This window comes from Eubalaena glacialis, chromosome 1 (assembly GCF_028564815.1).
Source record: "Eubalaena glacialis isolate mEubGla1 chromosome 1, mEubGla1.1.hap2.+ XY, whole genome shotgun sequence".
In the NCBI taxonomy this organism is placed as follows: Eukaryota; Metazoa; Chordata; class Mammalia; order Artiodactyla; family Balaenidae; genus Eubalaena; species Eubalaena glacialis.
Window position 1 is genome coordinate 113,163,492 of NC_083716.1, and position 16,140 is coordinate 113,179,631.

The 16,140-nt window shown below is 43.8% G+C and overlaps 1 protein-coding gene across 4 annotated transcripts in view; it reads left to right on the top strand.

The window, feature by feature from the left end:
- The window catches only part of WDR33 (WD repeat domain 33), a 99,381-nt gene that overhangs the window by 78,024 nt on the left and 5,217 nt on the right, over window positions 1-16,140 (top strand). The window contains exons 8-18 of one of the 4 annotated variants that reach the window (XM_061183012.1): window positions 1,311-1,437; window positions 2,686-2,840; window positions 2,934-3,012; window positions 3,440-3,550; window positions 3,913-4,007; window positions 4,221-4,307; window positions 4,538-4,677; window positions 5,320-5,472; window positions 6,109-7,194; window positions 10,327-10,435; window positions 13,419-13,857. In XM_061183012.1, coding sequence (XP_061038995.1) covers window positions 1,311-1,437; window positions 2,686-2,840; window positions 2,934-3,012; window positions 3,440-3,550; window positions 3,913-4,007; window positions 4,221-4,307; window positions 4,538-4,677; window positions 5,320-5,472; window positions 6,109-7,194; window positions 10,327-10,435; window positions 13,419-13,857 — 2,581 coding nt within the window. Of the gene's footprint in view, window positions 1-1,310; window positions 1,438-2,685; window positions 2,841-2,933; window positions 3,013-3,439; window positions 3,551-3,912; window positions 4,008-4,220; window positions 4,308-4,537; window positions 4,678-5,319; window positions 5,473-6,108; window positions 7,195-10,326; window positions 10,436-13,418; window positions 13,858-16,140 lie in introns of those variants that run through there. The other 3 variants (XM_061183015.1, XM_061183013.1, XM_061183014.1) reach the window with 3 other exon arrangements.

The window sequence follows — 16,140 nt, forward strand, 5'->3', positions numbered from 1 at the left end:
GTATATTTCCTATTCAAGAGCATTTAAAAATAAACTGTATCGGTCAACATCGTTATATGCCAATCTTTTTGGACACCCATTGTATCCTGATGATCAATTCTGAGACGTGGAGTTACTGGGTTGCAGGATATGTACTTTTTCCATGCTTTTAGTACACGTTGCCAGACTTCTCCAGAGAGTTGGTATCTCCCGAGCGCCAGCACTGGGATGAGCTTTAGATAAGTCCTTGCCTACTTGAGATGCGAATTTCCCTTCTGCATGGTGCACGTTCACTCTCCAGCGCCTCTAGAACCATCTCTTCCTTCTTCCCTACTTCCCTATTTTTCTATTCTTCTGTATCCTTCCTGCTTCCCACCTCATACTCCATAGAAGCTGGATTTGATCCTGGTTAGAGAAGGAGCTGTTTCAAATGCTGTTTACCTCCCTCTTCACCTGCTTCGTAGTGCGTTTGCTATATAAAATACTCTTGAGGCTCTTTTTGTACAGCAACAAGTGTTCAAAAAAAATGCTCATTTTTTTCAGTTTTGTAAATTCTGATTTTCACTTTAGTAACGGCTAATCTGTTGCGTTTTTGAAGCAACCTCATGCTCTAGCACAGTGGTTAAGAGAACTATCTCTATTCCTACAGACAGGGTTCAGATTCCAGCTCCTGTTACTGTTGACTAGCTTCTCTCAGGATTTTGAGAGGATTTAAAGAGGTGATGCTTATAAGTGCTGATACACTGCCTATCATATAGTGAGCACTCGATAGACGAGCTTTTATTGTCATCTCATCTGACATATGTGTGAGTGAAGCAGGGATTATTTTTCCCATTCTGCATTTCAGTAAATGGGATCAGAAAGATGGAATACTTTTCGTATTGTCACATCTAGAAAGTGGTGGTGTCTGAATCTGAATCTAGGACTTTTGATCTATAGGGACTACTTCAAAGCAGGAAAGCTAAAGTGAATGACAAGCGTTGTTTCTAATAATTAGGACAATACATAGAAGATCATGAAAAGTTTGCAAAGCTTTATATACAGGGGCTTCCAGAAATCTTGACTGGCCTACCAGCAAGTAGGTGAGAAGGTGAGCTTAGTTCTAGGAGAAGAGGAATGGTCCCTGTGCATTGTGGCATAGGAGGAGGGGTTGCTGTACCTGAAAGTCTTCCAGACACAAAGACCAAAGAGAATTTTTTTGAAAGTTGAAGAGGACTGAGTGCTAGGATCAAAACATTTACTAGGTTTCTCTGCTTTGGTTTAAATTAGAATGGAGTCCTGTTTTACATATCTATGCTGATTAGGTTTTTATCTTAACTTGTTTCCGACAGGGCACGGTGCTGATGTGAAGTGTGTAGACTGGCATCCAACAAAAGGGTTAGTTGTTTCAGGAAGTAAAGATAGTCAACAGCCAATCAAGTTCTGGGATCCCAAGACTGGGCAGAGTCTTGCAACACTGTAAGTGATAGGAACCCCACCTTGGTCCCTAAACCAAGGGGAGCAAAGCTGCCTGTATTCTTTAACTTTTAGCTTTTTTTTCCTCTCATGTATTCCTGAAAAAGTAGTGTAGACAACAGATGGACTTATACCTAGAGGCTTCTTATTTATTAAATATGATTTCTCTCTAAATTCCTAATAAAATAAGGCTTGATTTTTGTTCTGCCACGTACATCTAAATTTGGGAATCATGGGGGTGGGGGAGGTGGTTATCACTACCGTTCTAGCTTGCTGTTTCCTCATCGTAATACATTTTGGCACCGTATGGAATTGATATGTGTGCCATTTTATTTTATTTTTTTTTTAAACTTGGCCGCGCGGCATGTGGGATCGTATTCCCCGACCAGGGATCGAACCCGCGCCCCCTGCCTTGGAAGCGCGGAGTCTTAACCACTGTACCACCAGGGAAGTCCCGACGTGTGTGCCATTTGTTAGGCACAGCCCAGCTTTCTCCATCTCACTACATCTATTTATAGAGAAATTTTCCCTTCATATTTGAATCAGTTCTCATTTTTTGTCTGAGGTATTTAGTTATGATGCAGCCACATCATAAAAAATTTTCTCTTTGAATTATCTGTAAACATTCACAGTTCTATGAATATGTTGTTAACGTTTTTTTGACTAAGCAGCTGTATCCTGGTCCCTCTGATTGGGAATTGAGCCATACCCAGAGTGAGCTGGTTGGAGCCAGGCTGCCTTGTTGCACAACTCCAATGGCCACAACCAAGTAGAACGCCTTGTGAATGGTGCTCCTCGGAGATGTGCCTTGTGCAGGCCTCAGCGGTTGCAGAGTCTTTAGTTCAAATTAACCCTCAAACTATCTTGTGTCCTTCTTAAAAATGCTTTGACTTAATGAGAGCAGCTTCATTGAATTTTTAAAATTTAATGAGCTTTATCGAATATTAACTTATGTGTTCAGGTGCTTCCCCTGCTTCACAGATACACTTTTCTATCCAGTTGAAGTTCTACTATTTTAACTAGTTAATGAAAGCTGTGCTTAGATAATGGACATTATTTCTTTCTGTCTTTGACCTATTTCTTTCACGTGTACTTTTAACCATGGTCCTATAATGTTACATACTTTATTACTTCTAGGCCAAACTTCTTGCCATCTTGACTGCCATGTGCTTTTCAAGAAAAATGGCCATTATATTGATTTATACTTGTTTTGAATTCTGACAGATTATTTTCTTGGTACTTTGTTTGTAGTCATGCCCATAAAAACACAGTAATGGAAGTGAAATTAAATCTCAATGGTAACTGGCTACTCACAGCATCACGTGACCACCTCTGTAAACTTTTCGACATCCGAAACCTGAAAGAAGAGCTTCAAGTCTTCCGAGGTCATAAGAAAGAAGCTACAGGTCAGCGGCTATGATATGCTTCTCATTTTGACTATTACCTGTAGTGTTCTGAGATCCTAATAGTTTTGTCCTTCTCCGTGTTTTTGTTTACAGCTGTGGCCTGGCATCCTGTTCATGAAGGACTTTTTGCCAGTGGAGGGTCTGATGGCTCTTTGTTATTCTGGCATGTTGGGTATGTGGCACTTACTATGTAAAGAAGTTGTAAATTTTATGAAGAGAGCACCTGAACATGAAAAAAATGATAGTGTTTTGTATTTTTTCTGAGTATTCATATGTCCTGTATCTGTAAACCCAGTTTGGGATAGAAAACTTAGCATCTCTCTTTTTGGCTATGGAAGTCATGAAGGGAGAGTATGACCCAACTTCCTTGTTTCTTGTGGTGAGGTCATTTCTGAAGCATTTCCCCTCTGAGGTACTCTCTGGATAAAAGACTATATTACTGATGACAAATCAGTACCTCTGAAACATGTGGAATTGACCAGATTCAAAGTAACAGACTTTGGTAGCTTTGTGTTGCACTAAAAGAAAATGTCTTTTTTGGTGGGGGAGGGGTTGGGTAACTTTTGTGAAAAAGACTACTTTCTGTGGTGCCATTACAGGGTAGAGAAAGAAGTGGGTGGGATGGAGATGGCCCATGAAGGAATGATTTGGAGTCTGGCTTGGCATCCTCTTGGACATATTCTCTGCTCAGGCTCAAATGACCATACTAGGTAAGCTTTATGTCAAAAATAACAAGGAATTACTGTATTTATGGAGCAGCAGGAGATAAATGTATATTTTATTCATATAGGAATGTATTAATTTGTTTTCTAACTTACTCTTAAGGACATGTTTGTCGTGGTTTATAAATACATATATTACAAGGAGATTGGGTATTGAATATGACTTTGTTATTTGAATTTTGTTTTGCCTTCTAATTTAAAAAATATCTTTCTACATTAAAAATGTTTAGAATAAGGCATTGTAAAACTTTGTTGTTTTTGCCAGAGGACTGCTAAGTACTGTTAAGTGCCCAGAAATACACCGAAACCATGCTCCTCTCCTCCCCCTCCAAATACTTTTATTTTGACAGCAAATTTTGGACCCGAAACCGACCAGGTGATAAAATGCGAGATCGATACAATCTAAACCTGTTGCCTGGAATGTCTGAAGATGGAGTGGAATACGGTGAGGTTCCTGCATGTTTATCCGGCTTTGAAATCTGATATTCTGTTATAAAAGTGTTAGGTGTTGAGAAGATTTTGCAAAACGAATTTTAGTTTTATAGTTTATGGATTTATAAATCGCCAGCAATAATTTTCATTTTTATAAAGTGTTAATTTTATTGGCATGATACATTTATAAAATCTCTGTTGACAATGGCTGTATTCCTATGTATAGATGACCTTGAACCTAATAGCCTGGCAGTAATTCCAGGGATGGGAATACCAGAACAACTAAAATTAGCTATGGAACAAGAACAGATGGGTAAGAGAAGTTGTACCTATAAATTTTACTTTTTCTGTAATTTTACCTGTTTCTTATAATCATGATATTAAATTATGTTGAAAATGCCAAAATGATGTATGTTGAGAAGTGTTGATAAAAGTGATGTAAACTGCATGATATTTAGAATCTGTTCTTCCAAAAATGTGTTGATTGATGAAGTGACCACTTTCTTTTATTTCCTTGGCTAACTACTTCCTTTATGGTTTCAGGGAAAGATGAATCAAACGAAATTGAAATGACAATTCCAGGTTTAGATTGGGGAATGGAGGAGGTGATGCAAAAGGATCAGAAAAAAGTACCTCAGAAGAAAGTTCCTTATGCAAAACCTATTCCTGCTCAGTTTCAGCAGGTGAGTAACTAGAAGTGAGCCCCTGCCCACTTGGTGGGAGACTCTGCTTGGTAAGTCTAACTGAAGTGCAGAAATAGGTTTCTCTTGGATTATCTCATCTGTTGAAGGTATTTCTGTACTACAGATACTTTTTGAGCATTCTTCACATATTTCAGGCATTATTAGACATAGTTCCCATCTGTTGCTTTACAGTGAGTCCTGAGTTTGTCATGAATCTTCTCTAGGTCTTCTTTTATTCTCACCTCCTTGTTATCATTCCGAGCTATCAGAAGAAGGAAAAAAGAGACATGGAGCAGGGAGAGTATGTTGACCCTCTTCAACATATTCTGTCTGTCTTCCACTTTGTTCCCTCAACAGAGAGTACACGTGTCCTTTTGAAGAGGCAGGCAGGTGTTGCATCTTAATAACATGTGAGATCTTGCAGCTTTTATCAACTTAACAATTTCTACCTAGTGATGTGCTTGCCTGACTCCATTCCTGTGTCACTAAGAATTAGTATTAGAAATAAAGATAGTTTACCAGCTGAGCCAACTTGTATTCACCAGATTGGAATGAGCCAGTGACATTATAGAATGGCTTTCTCATTCTGTCATTGTAATTTACACACTTAGAGTATACTTTAATATTCTCTTCTTTCCCAAGGCTTGGATGCAAAATAAAGTTCCAATTCCTGCTCCAAATGAGGTATTGAATGACAGAAAAGAAGACATTAAATTGGAAGAGAAGAAAAAAACACAAGCAGAAATCGAACAAGAGATGGCCACATTACAGTATACTAACCCACAGCTTCTGGAGGTGTGTGACGCTCTTTTGGGGGATTCGAGATGATCTAAGAAAGTAGTGATTAACGTTTTTTTTTATTGATATGCTCTTAAGGAGAAGGGAAGGGACTCTCAGATGGGTCTGATGAGCAATATCATTTCTTATTGCTGCATTAGGAAGCTAGTTTCTAAAAGAATCCTGTTTCTTAGACTTTTAAAACCAGATCAGTCAAGCAGCAAGTAGAACTAAGTTGAATATACGTTTTTTAATAGACAAGATAAAACCAACATAGTTTTAATTTGGATTCACTTACTTATCCATGGATAAAAAATTTTTTTCTGTCAGCTCTAGAGCAGGTGGTTTGTTCTTATTTTCCCTACCTTTGGCAGCTACCGAGAATGATAAAACACTAGTAAATTGTTGGGCTTTCCCTGATCAAGATGGATATAAATAGTCCTGACTGCTGTTTCCCAGCACCTAAAAAGAAGCATTCTAGAGTCTGGAAGCCTGAGTACCTTCAGAACATCTGAATATCATATGGACTCTAGAGGTCAATCAATACCTTATGTTTGTTTTGAGGCTCCCCTAACGAAATAAGTGATAGCAATATTGTCATCTTTAAGGGCTCTGGCATTTTTATCAGCATGCTTTTTCTTCCTTTCTTTCCAGCAACTTAAAATTGAAAGACTTGCACAGAAACAGGCTGAGCAAATTCAGCCTCCTCCTTCATCTGGCACCCCTCTCCTGGGACCCCAGCCCTTTCCAGGACAAGGTCCAATGTCTCAGATCCCTCAAGGTTTTCAACAGCCTCATCCATCTCAGCAGATGCCAATGAACATGGCTCAAATGGGGCCTCCAGGTCCACAGGGACAGTTTAGACCCCCTGGACCCCAAGGACAAATGGGACCACAAGGTCCTCCACTGCATCAGGGAGGTGGGGGGCCACAAGGATTCATGGGACCACAAGGGCCCCAGGGCCCACCCCAGGGGTTGCCGAGGCCTCAGGACATGCATGGGCCCCAAGGAATGCAAAGGCATCCTGGACCTCATGGCCCTTTGGGACCTCAAGGACCACCTGGACCACAGGGCAGTTCTGGTCCTCAAGGTCATATGGGTCCTCAGGGCCCACCTGGCCCACAAGGTCACATAGGCCCCCAAGGCCCACCTGGTCCCCAGGGTCACTTGGGCCCTCAGGGACCTGGTACTCAAGGTATGCAGGGACCACCTGGTCCCAGAGGAATGCAAGGACCTCCCCATCCTCATGGGATGCAAGGTGGGCCAGGGTCTCAAGGAATCCAAGGTCCTGTGTCTCAGGGACCTCTGATGGGATTGAATCCAAGAGGAATGCAGGGTCCTCCAGGCCCCCGAGAGAACCAGGGTCCTGCTCCCCAAGGGATGATGCTGGGCCACCCGCCTCAAGAGATGAGAGGACCTCATCCTCCAAGTGGACTGCTGGGACATGGCCCTCAGGAGATGCGAGGTCCTCAGGAGATGCGAGGCATGCAGGGGCCTCCACCCCAAGGATCAATGCTGGGCCCTCCCCAGGAATTGCGAGGGCCTCCAGGCTCACAAGGTCAGCAGGGGCCGCCCCAGGGCTCTTTGGGACCTCCACCCCAGGGTGGCATGCAAGGGCCCCCTGGACCTCAGGGACAGCAGAACCCGGCAAGAGGGCCACATCCATCTCAAGGGCCAATACCATTCCAGCAGCAGAAAACAGCTCTGCTAGGTGATGGGCCCCGGGCCCCCTTCAACCAGGTATTATTTCTTTCCAACTTGTAGGCATTACACTTTGGGGAAATACACTCTGCACTGAGGTGGCACTTCCAAATGCTGAGAAAGGCAGTCACAGCTGGTATAGATATCTCTCAAGTAGTGATGGTGGCTTGAGAATAGCATCATGGCTGAAGAAATTAAGTACTTAAAGTAATTAAGTAGACACCAAATACATCGCAATATGAATCTTTACTTCTCAACCTATGTTTTTTAATAGAGGTTCTTCCAGAAAAGATGAACTCCCTGTTGAATACAGTTCATAATTGTCCCAGGGCTCCACAAGAGCTGTGGCCCTGAGGAGGGTGAGGAGGGAGCATGGGTGGCTCTGATCCTGTCCTGCTCCGTTTTCTGGGCTGTTGCCTTCGTAGGCTGGTGTTTCATGGGCTTGCCAGACAACTGAGCCACCTCCTATCTGCCTGCGGATCTGCCTGCCGGCTCTACTTTTAAGATAGTGCAGGCTGTTTAACTCATGAGTATGCTGTAGACTATGATCTCACTATTTTCATTTCAGTGAATGCTTCTAGAGATCTCTTGAGTCCAGAATTGTGCATTTTCAAATGGTGACCCTTTGGATGAAGTTCCGTTCAAGTTGGTTTTTTTAGCTCACATCTAAAAGTATTTACAGGAGGGAGTATTTCTGTAGAAATTTTCTTGGCCCTTTTTAGAGGATTCTGTTACTGTCAGCCAAGTTTTTTTTACCCATTCTCTGAGCTGTGCTTGAGAGGTGGTATGATGAGAGTTCAGTTTGCTTGGGCTGAATTACAGAAGACTGCATGGGCGTGGGTGGATTGAACACTGTTTGGCTCTGTGGTGTTTACATTTTTCTGAATTTCATAGTCTGAAAGCATTATTTGGGTATGAACAACTGGGTTTGTGTCCTTGAAGTCAGTCGTGGACCAAAAGTAAGTGAGTGACTGAGTGAGCTGGTGTTGCAAGGCACTCGATTCCTGTGGAAGAGGGCCTGCTGTGGATGCTGTGTGTAGAACACACAACACCTCTGAGAGTCTGTAATGGGAAGGTGGCCATTGGATTCACTGAATTAAAATAACTAGATTATATATTCCTCTTCAGCACATCTTCCAGAACTTAAAAATGTCATACCAATGAAGAATCTGATGGCATTTGAGTTTATTTCCAGAGCTTATTGGGCACTTTTCAGAATTTAGGATGTTTAATAAATCTAGGTTTACCATCCAGAACTGTCCTAAGACTTAAAAGTAACATATGTTTTATTAATACAGAGTATATTTGTATGTGTTTATAATAGTTACCTACCTAACCTTATGTTAGTGAGTGAACAGTTTTCATTTTGGAGGATAAAAACATAATGAACTTTAGCTATCACCTTGTGACTGAAATTATATAAACATGTCATATTCCAGAGGACAGGTCTGTTGGGGACAATTTAATAAGTTTTTATTGTATCATATAGTAAAAGATTTTATACATGAAAAGCAAAATGGCTCTAAAAATTTAATTGACCTATAGAAATATTGGTGGCATGAGAATGGAGGATTAATATAGGGCATTTCACGTCTCAGAAGTTGTCTGATAAAAAGCTTTGCTTGTATTTTTCTTTTTTTTGCTTATATTTCTTACACTGATATCTGACTTTCTTCACTTTGACCAGGTCAGCTAGCTAGCTAGCTAGCTATTTATTTATTTATTTATTTATTTATATTATTTTTGGCTGCATTGGGTCTTCGTTGCTGTGCACAGGCTTTCTCTAGCTGCAGCGAGCGGGGGCTACTCCTTGTTGTAGCGTGCGGGCTTCTCATTGAGGTGGCTTCTCTTGTTGCGGAGCACGGGCTCCAGGTGCGCGGGCTTCAGTAGTTGTGGCACGTGGGCTCAGTAGTTGTGGCTCGCGGGCTCTAGAGCGCAGGCTTAGCAGTTGTGGTGAGGGCTTAGCTGCTCCGCGGCATGTGGGATCTTCCCAGACCAGGGCTCAACCCTGTGTCCCCTGCATTGGCAGGCGGATTCTTAACCACTGAGCCACCAGGGAAGTCCCCAAGGTCAGTTATTTAAACCAGTTGTTTTAATTGGTTAAATTTAATGGAATTGCCTTCAGGTGTTACAGTAATAGCGTGAAAGATGTTGATAAGAGCTGCCCTTGAGTAAAAGGGACAAGAAACAAAGGAATATGGAAATTACTGGTGTTGAGTTAATGATGGCAATTTATAACTGCAGTGCTGTAAATGAGTCCTGTCAACGCTGCTCTTTCTTGTAGCTAGTTTGGAATGTGAAAGCACTTTTGTTGTTGATGGTTTTGAAACTCTGCTATTCTCATGGTAGGTCCAGTCACTAAATGCATTTTTTATATGAAGGAATGACTAGATATATATTTGATTATTTGTTTGTTTGTCAGGAGACCAGATCCAAGGTCACTGGGCAGTGTGGGGAATCTGAATTTAGACACGGCTAGGTAAAAATACAGAATATTAGGACTGGGGACAAGCTGGGGTTGCAGAGCAGCAGGTTTGCGTCAGACAGAAGCTGCAAGAGCCCACAAACCCACGTCCCGGGTCCCGGGTAGCGTAGCTGGGAATGCAGTGGGTGCCGAGCCCGGGGGAGTTGGACGGTAGAGGTCAGGGAGTGAAAGGAGAAAGCAGTGAGTGAACACCTTGCTCGTCAGGAACCCCTTCTTACTCTCCTGCTCCCCGCCTTTTAAACCTGCCCATAACCTCTTGAGAGGATGGATATTTTCTATAGCTGGAAAGGGGTCATGGATGCGAGAGCAGAGTTTACCTGTCCTGGCGGGTTTCCAGGTCTTTACTTTTGCTAGAAGTTCCGCCTTTGTGCAGAGTGTTGTTGTTTTATGTTATGATTTCTGACTTTCCACTGAGGTTCTTGCTTGGCATTACAAGTAAAGATCTAGCTTTAAATAAAACTTATCAGCAGGTTTAAAATATAAGTGTTTCCTTTTATTATGGTCAGAGAAGTATCTCCTTTCCCCCAATTTAATGACAATTTTGCTATAATGTCACTAGGTATATATTTACTCGTGGAAGTTTTGGGGCAACCTAGTGTTTTTATCTTGTCACATTATGATACAATTGCTGTTCATGAAGCACAAGCCTTTGATTTCACACCCCCGCTTTAAAAACATCTTTTCAGGAAGGACAGAACGCAGGCCCCCCACCCCTGATACCAGGCCTAGGGCAGCAGGGAGCACAAGGTCGCATCCCCCCTCTTAACCCTGGACAAGGACCTGGCCCTAACAAAGGTAAATATCTGCTTGGCTGAATAAGAGGTTATATTCTATCTCCTTTGGGTAAATCTTACAATAGTTTTACTGGTAAGTAATTGATAGAATGGTCATTGGAACCTCAAGGGAAACTAAGAGCCTAGTCACTTCAGGTCATAGCTTTGTCTTATGTCGTTTTCGTAGACTTGCTTTAGTTATAGCCCAGATCCTGCCCAGAGGAAGCAGCTCCTCGCCACTGGAAGTGGGCGGTGAGACCCCTGGACAGCCACCAAGAGCAGGGCCTGAGCCACAGGCCGGCCTTGTCCGTCTCCTGGGAGTGGGAGTGGTTCCTGTGCTAACGGAACGCAAGCGTATGTTTTTAGCCTCCCAGAGAGCTGAACTGTCTCAGTTTAAATTTTTGATGGGATAAAGAATTCAGAGATTTTGACGGTGTTTTTAATATCACCCCCTCCTCCCCTCAAATTGTGTCATATATTGCATTCTTTAGCTGGTTACACTGTTCTGTACCCTTTGAAAAGAAGAAAGCCGTGTACCAGTGTGTTGTGCCTCAGGTTGTTGATAATATGAAAAGCACAGAGATGAGACTTGTCAGTGTTGAGATAGGAGGCTGTGTGGAAGTTGAGGCACCCCTGAGGGTTGGAAGGGGGCACGCGCAGGAGCCGCAGTCCCTGCTCTGCCGAGGTGTTCAGCTCTCACACGTGCAGGAGGAGCTGGAGCAGGAGTGTGGTGAGTGGGCAGCTATGGGTGGAGAGCTACAGGGTGGGACTGGGAGGGAGTGTGGGTGGATGGATGGAGTTGTACGTTCAGTGCGCCTTTTCACGGGGGAGCAGGCCGGAGAACCACGAGCGTTGTGGAGACGTCACTACAAAGAACTAGACCGCTTTTCATTTTTAATTGGCTGAGCCCACAGCACCTTGTGGTACGTGTTAGGTTTCTTGCCCCCATTTGGTCAGACCAAGAAAAGTCCTTGTCAGCGTTTTCAGCCTTCGGACTTCGGGAATTTAAAGCTTAGTCCTGAATTTACATGAGTTACTAGAGGTAGGAAAGGGAGAGGTAAAGGAATTAGGAGAATGTTTATTTTAGTCTCATCGTATGGAAGTGGTGGCCAACAGGGAAAAAGAGAAAGAAAGCGTCAAGAACCAATCTCTGGATTTGGGGACCCTAAGAAAAGAAGTCTGTTTCCCACAAGGTACAGCCATCAGCAAACCGAGAGCCTACCTCTCTCCCTCTCCCCCACCTTGTGTCTGTCTCCACCTACTTCCCTCTCCTCCTTGCTCTTCCCCTTTTCTCTTCACCACGCCGCCCCCCCCCCCCCAACCCCGACCTTCCTCCTTTCTCCTCCCAGGGACCAGAGGGAGAAGGGAGAGCCGAGAAAGTGGCCCAGCCATCCCTACTGGATTAACCAATGCCGCCGCCCGTCACCGGGGGCCACATCCCTTCTAATTTGTAGTGGTGGGTTTCTTTGTTTGGAGGAGCCAGGGTACTTTTAAGCAGATAGAGGTAATGGGAGGATTATTATTCATAGGTAAGTTCGAATGGAATGTGTTCAGCTTCCTCAGGTCAAAGGTCTGCTGTGTCTGAGGTCACACAAAGTCCAAGCCACATGAAGTCAGAAGGAGCCATCAGCTGCAGGATCACACTGAGAAGTGAGGGGCTGTTTACCAGGAGGAAAGAAACCTGGGGTATTTGAACAAAAAGGCAACTTCGAAGGCGCTTTCCTCAGCATGGAGAGGACTGGTTTAATGGAAGGAAAGAAGGGAAGGTAGAGGGGACAGAGAAAGCTTAAAAGAAGAGAGAGTCCTTCTAATGGTGTATTTTTATACTAAGAGTTCCAAGTTTTTTAAACACGTTGAATGGTGAGGAGGAATTGAAATGAGAAATGAGTAAAAATGAGAGAGGAAGGATGTTAGAAGGATAAGGATTATGGCCGACTGTGCTGTAAGGAAAGGAAGTTCATCTTGATTGCCAGGGAAAAGCAGTAAAAGGCATGAGCTGGGCAAGTGGAGGAATTTCATTTTTAAAAGTTAGTTGTTTTAGAAGCAAGAGTGTCCCTTTGGTATCTACTTGAAAAAAAATATTTGATTTACATTGTATGTTGACAGAAAATAGATGTACATTTACAATGGCTGCAATAATCATTCAGTAGCCAGGAAAACAAATCCCTTCAAAGTAAACTAAGTGTAATTGGCCGCTTTCCATTTTTATTCAGTACTCTGAATATATTACATATATTAAAATATTTTTAAAAAATCTTTAGTGGGTTTCCAAACTCTTATCTGCGAAGAATGGTGATGATATTATAGACGAGGGATATCATTCACAGAAAGGGACAGAAAAAGTGTTTATATAAACCCTGAAACTGAAGTACAGCAAGGCTGTTTGGTCACCAAGCAGTTATTAGAGAGGCCCATGCTTCCATGTACCTTACAGAGGATTTTGTTAAGAATCAAAGTATGAGTTAACAAATCAAGTTAAATGAACTAGGAGTTAAAGGAGAGACATCATGGCAGTGTAGGCCTGTGGCCCTGTGGTGAGCTTGCGGGCTTTTACAAATGCAGAGGTGAATTCGTTGTACTTGGCTTCCCGACTTTCAGCATGAATTTTCCCTGTTGCCTTCTCCCTGGGTATGGGGAGTGGGCCCAACAAAAACACTGAAGGAATGGGGGCAGGAAGGGAAGCTCGTTCTTATGCCTGTGAGGCTCTCTTGTGTTTTCTAAATGAATCTTCACATCACCTGAGTTGCTAATCTCATTTGAGATTAATAATTTGCCCTAGGTCGAGTTGCTTAGCTAATGAGTGATGAAATCTGCACCCCCAGAACCCTTGTTCTTTTCATCATATGATGCCTTAGGGACGTTTGTCTCCTAAGTATGCTGGGAACCAAAGAGGGAAAACATTCTCAATAAAAGAATGCATTCTGAAATTTTAAGATGCTGAAAATCAGACCTACGTTGGCAGGATTCCTGGAAGACAAGGTAAAAATCAGTTTTGTTTCCTTTAGGTGACTCACGTGGTCCTCCGAACCATCACATGGGCCCAATGTCAGAGAGACGGCACGAGCAGAGCAGTGGGCCCGAGCACGGTCCCGAGAGGGGTCCTTTCCGGGGCGGCCAGGACTGCAGGGGTCCCCCTGATAGGCGCGGCCCTCACCCCGACTTCCCCGATGACTTCAGCAGACCAGATGACTTCCACCCCGACAAGCGCTTTGGCCACCGGTTACGTGAATTTGAGGGGCGAGGAGGACCTTTACCGCAAGAAGAGAAGTGGAGGCGTGGGGGCCCCGGGCCTCCGTTTCCTCCTGATCACAGGGAGTTCAGTGAGGGGGATGGCCGGGGCGCGGCCCGGGGCCCTCCAGGGGCGTGGGAAGGCCGCAGACCTGGAGACGAACGCTTCCCCCGGGATCCTGAGGACCCACGGTTTCGAGGGCGCAGAGAAGAAAGGTGGGATGGATACTTTGTGAGTCCGTTTCTTCTTCCCTGGAGCTTTCCACCTGTTCTCTCCACAAAAGTCTCTTTCCTCTCTCACTTGGGGAGAGAGTACCCTCCCTCCTCTAGGTTTTGTGTTTAGACTTAAAAATATATATATGTCTTTAACATTTATGTGGTTCTTTTTTGTCTCTACAATTTAGAAATCTTTTTTCTTTTTGCTTATTTCTTGGTCCTTTTAAACAGATAGGTGGGTCAGTGTACTGTAGAGTTTCTTGGATTTGAATAGAAATCTCCAGGTTCTCTTGGTTAGAATGACGAAATATGAGACAGATATCTAGATTGAGAATAAAGGAATTATTGAGTAGATAGTTTCTGTGTAATTGCCTAAAGATCTTAACAAAATCCAATTAAACTGGAAAATAATCTTGCTATTAAATTAGGTTGAGGTCAGGCTTGAACGCTCAACTTGCTTGGGGTAAGAAAAGGAATAGAAGTAGGGGGAAAAAAACAAGAATTAGTGAAATCTCAAGTGAGACTCAGAATAATCAATGAGATAATAATTGAGTATTTACCTTGTGCCAGATGTTACTTCATTTAACTGTTAGAGTGAGTTGTGAGATAGGTGTTACCGTCAGCATTTACAGATAAGGGATGACACGGAGAGTCAGAGCAGCTTCTTGACTTTGGAAGGCCCCATAGGTGGTAAGTGTAAGAGCAGCTTCAGGCCTGGGCCGTCCGACTGCAGTGCCCAAGCTGTGCTGTCCAGCACTCCTGGCTTTCCTGCCTCAGTCCTCTCTCCTGTGTCTTTTCCCGTCATACATCTCATGCCTGTCGCTTGCAGGTCATTGAGGTAAGGGTTGGCAATCTCTGTTCTCACGGTGTGTGTTAGAAAAGAGTGGCTGATAAAATGGCCAGGGAGGGTGAGCTAGAGGGGTTAAAGGAAGCAGCTATCAGGGGGGAGTTTTTAATAAAAAGATTTAAGAGCGCTCTCAATGACATCCAAGTGTTCACAAGTCTGCAGGAACCTCGTTTCCAATGGCTTTGGCATCAACATAACTTTCACTGAGTTCTTGAATCTCTGCATCTTGTGCAGAGTTTCAGATTTTACTGTGCTTCAGTTTGTCGTATTTCCTCTGTCAGTGACAGACCCACACCTAGACTCGTGTGCTGTTTGCAGCTTGCGCTCCTCTTCAGACATGCCAAACATGTCCTGTTCACGTTGTGCTTGCTTCTTCCTTTGCCTGGAGCACAGTCTCCCAGACGTTTGTGGCTCACTCCACTTAGATCTCTCCTCCTGTTCCTTTATTTTGCCCTGCTTTATATTTCTGCATAGCACTTAGCACTGCTTGACATTCAGTGGTATACTTATTTCTGTATTACTTGTATCTCCCAGAAGCACGGTAGCTTCCTGAAGGCAGGTCCTCAGAAACTAGAGCAGTAGTGGTGACGCCCTGTAGGTGCTCAGTAACTGTTGAATAAATGAATCTGTTAAAGGGGGAGATGTATTTGACAGGGGTCAGTTCATTAGGAGGTGTGCTACTCAGCTTGGGCTGCCGTAACAAATACCACGGACTGGGGGGCTTAAACAACAGAAATCAATTTTCTCACAGTACTGGAGGCTAGAAGTCCCAGATCCAGCTCTAGCAGGGTGGGTTTCTGGTGAGACTCCTCTTCCTGGCTTGCAGACAGCCACCGTCTCCCTCTGTCCTTGCATGATGGAAAGAGAGTGAGCAAGCTCTTGCTGGCATCTCTTCTTACAAGGGCGCTAAGCCCACCCTGGGGCCCCACGCTCAGAACCTCATCTAACCTAAGTAGCTCTCAAAGGCCCGTTTCCATAGTCACCTCGGGGGAGAGGGCTTCAACATACGAATTTGGTGGAGGGGACGCAAACGTTTAGTCCATAACAGGAACTGTTTTCTAATGAGGGCACATTAGACTCCCCCTGTCCTTTTGTAGCTAGGGCAGTCGTATAGTGGCTGCCTGGACAAGAAAAGAGTCCTGCCGTGTTTGGGGAGTCTTCCCCGAATCTGCCTCAGGGCAGTAGTGCCCTCTGCTGATATTCTTCCTGCCCCACTTACCTCCCCGTGTCAGTTCCACCCTCACCTTAGGTGGTTATTTCAGCCAGCGTCTGGGTCACACCCCCTTTGCTTGCAGGAGCATGGCTCATTAAGTTACCTCAGGACAAGAAGGGTATTAAAAAGGTAGCTAGTAGCTGGAACGGTGGAGTGAAAAAAGGAAAGCTCTTTTTACAGTAAAACACCAAGTTATAAATGGAGGAGGGGTGATAGAATTAGA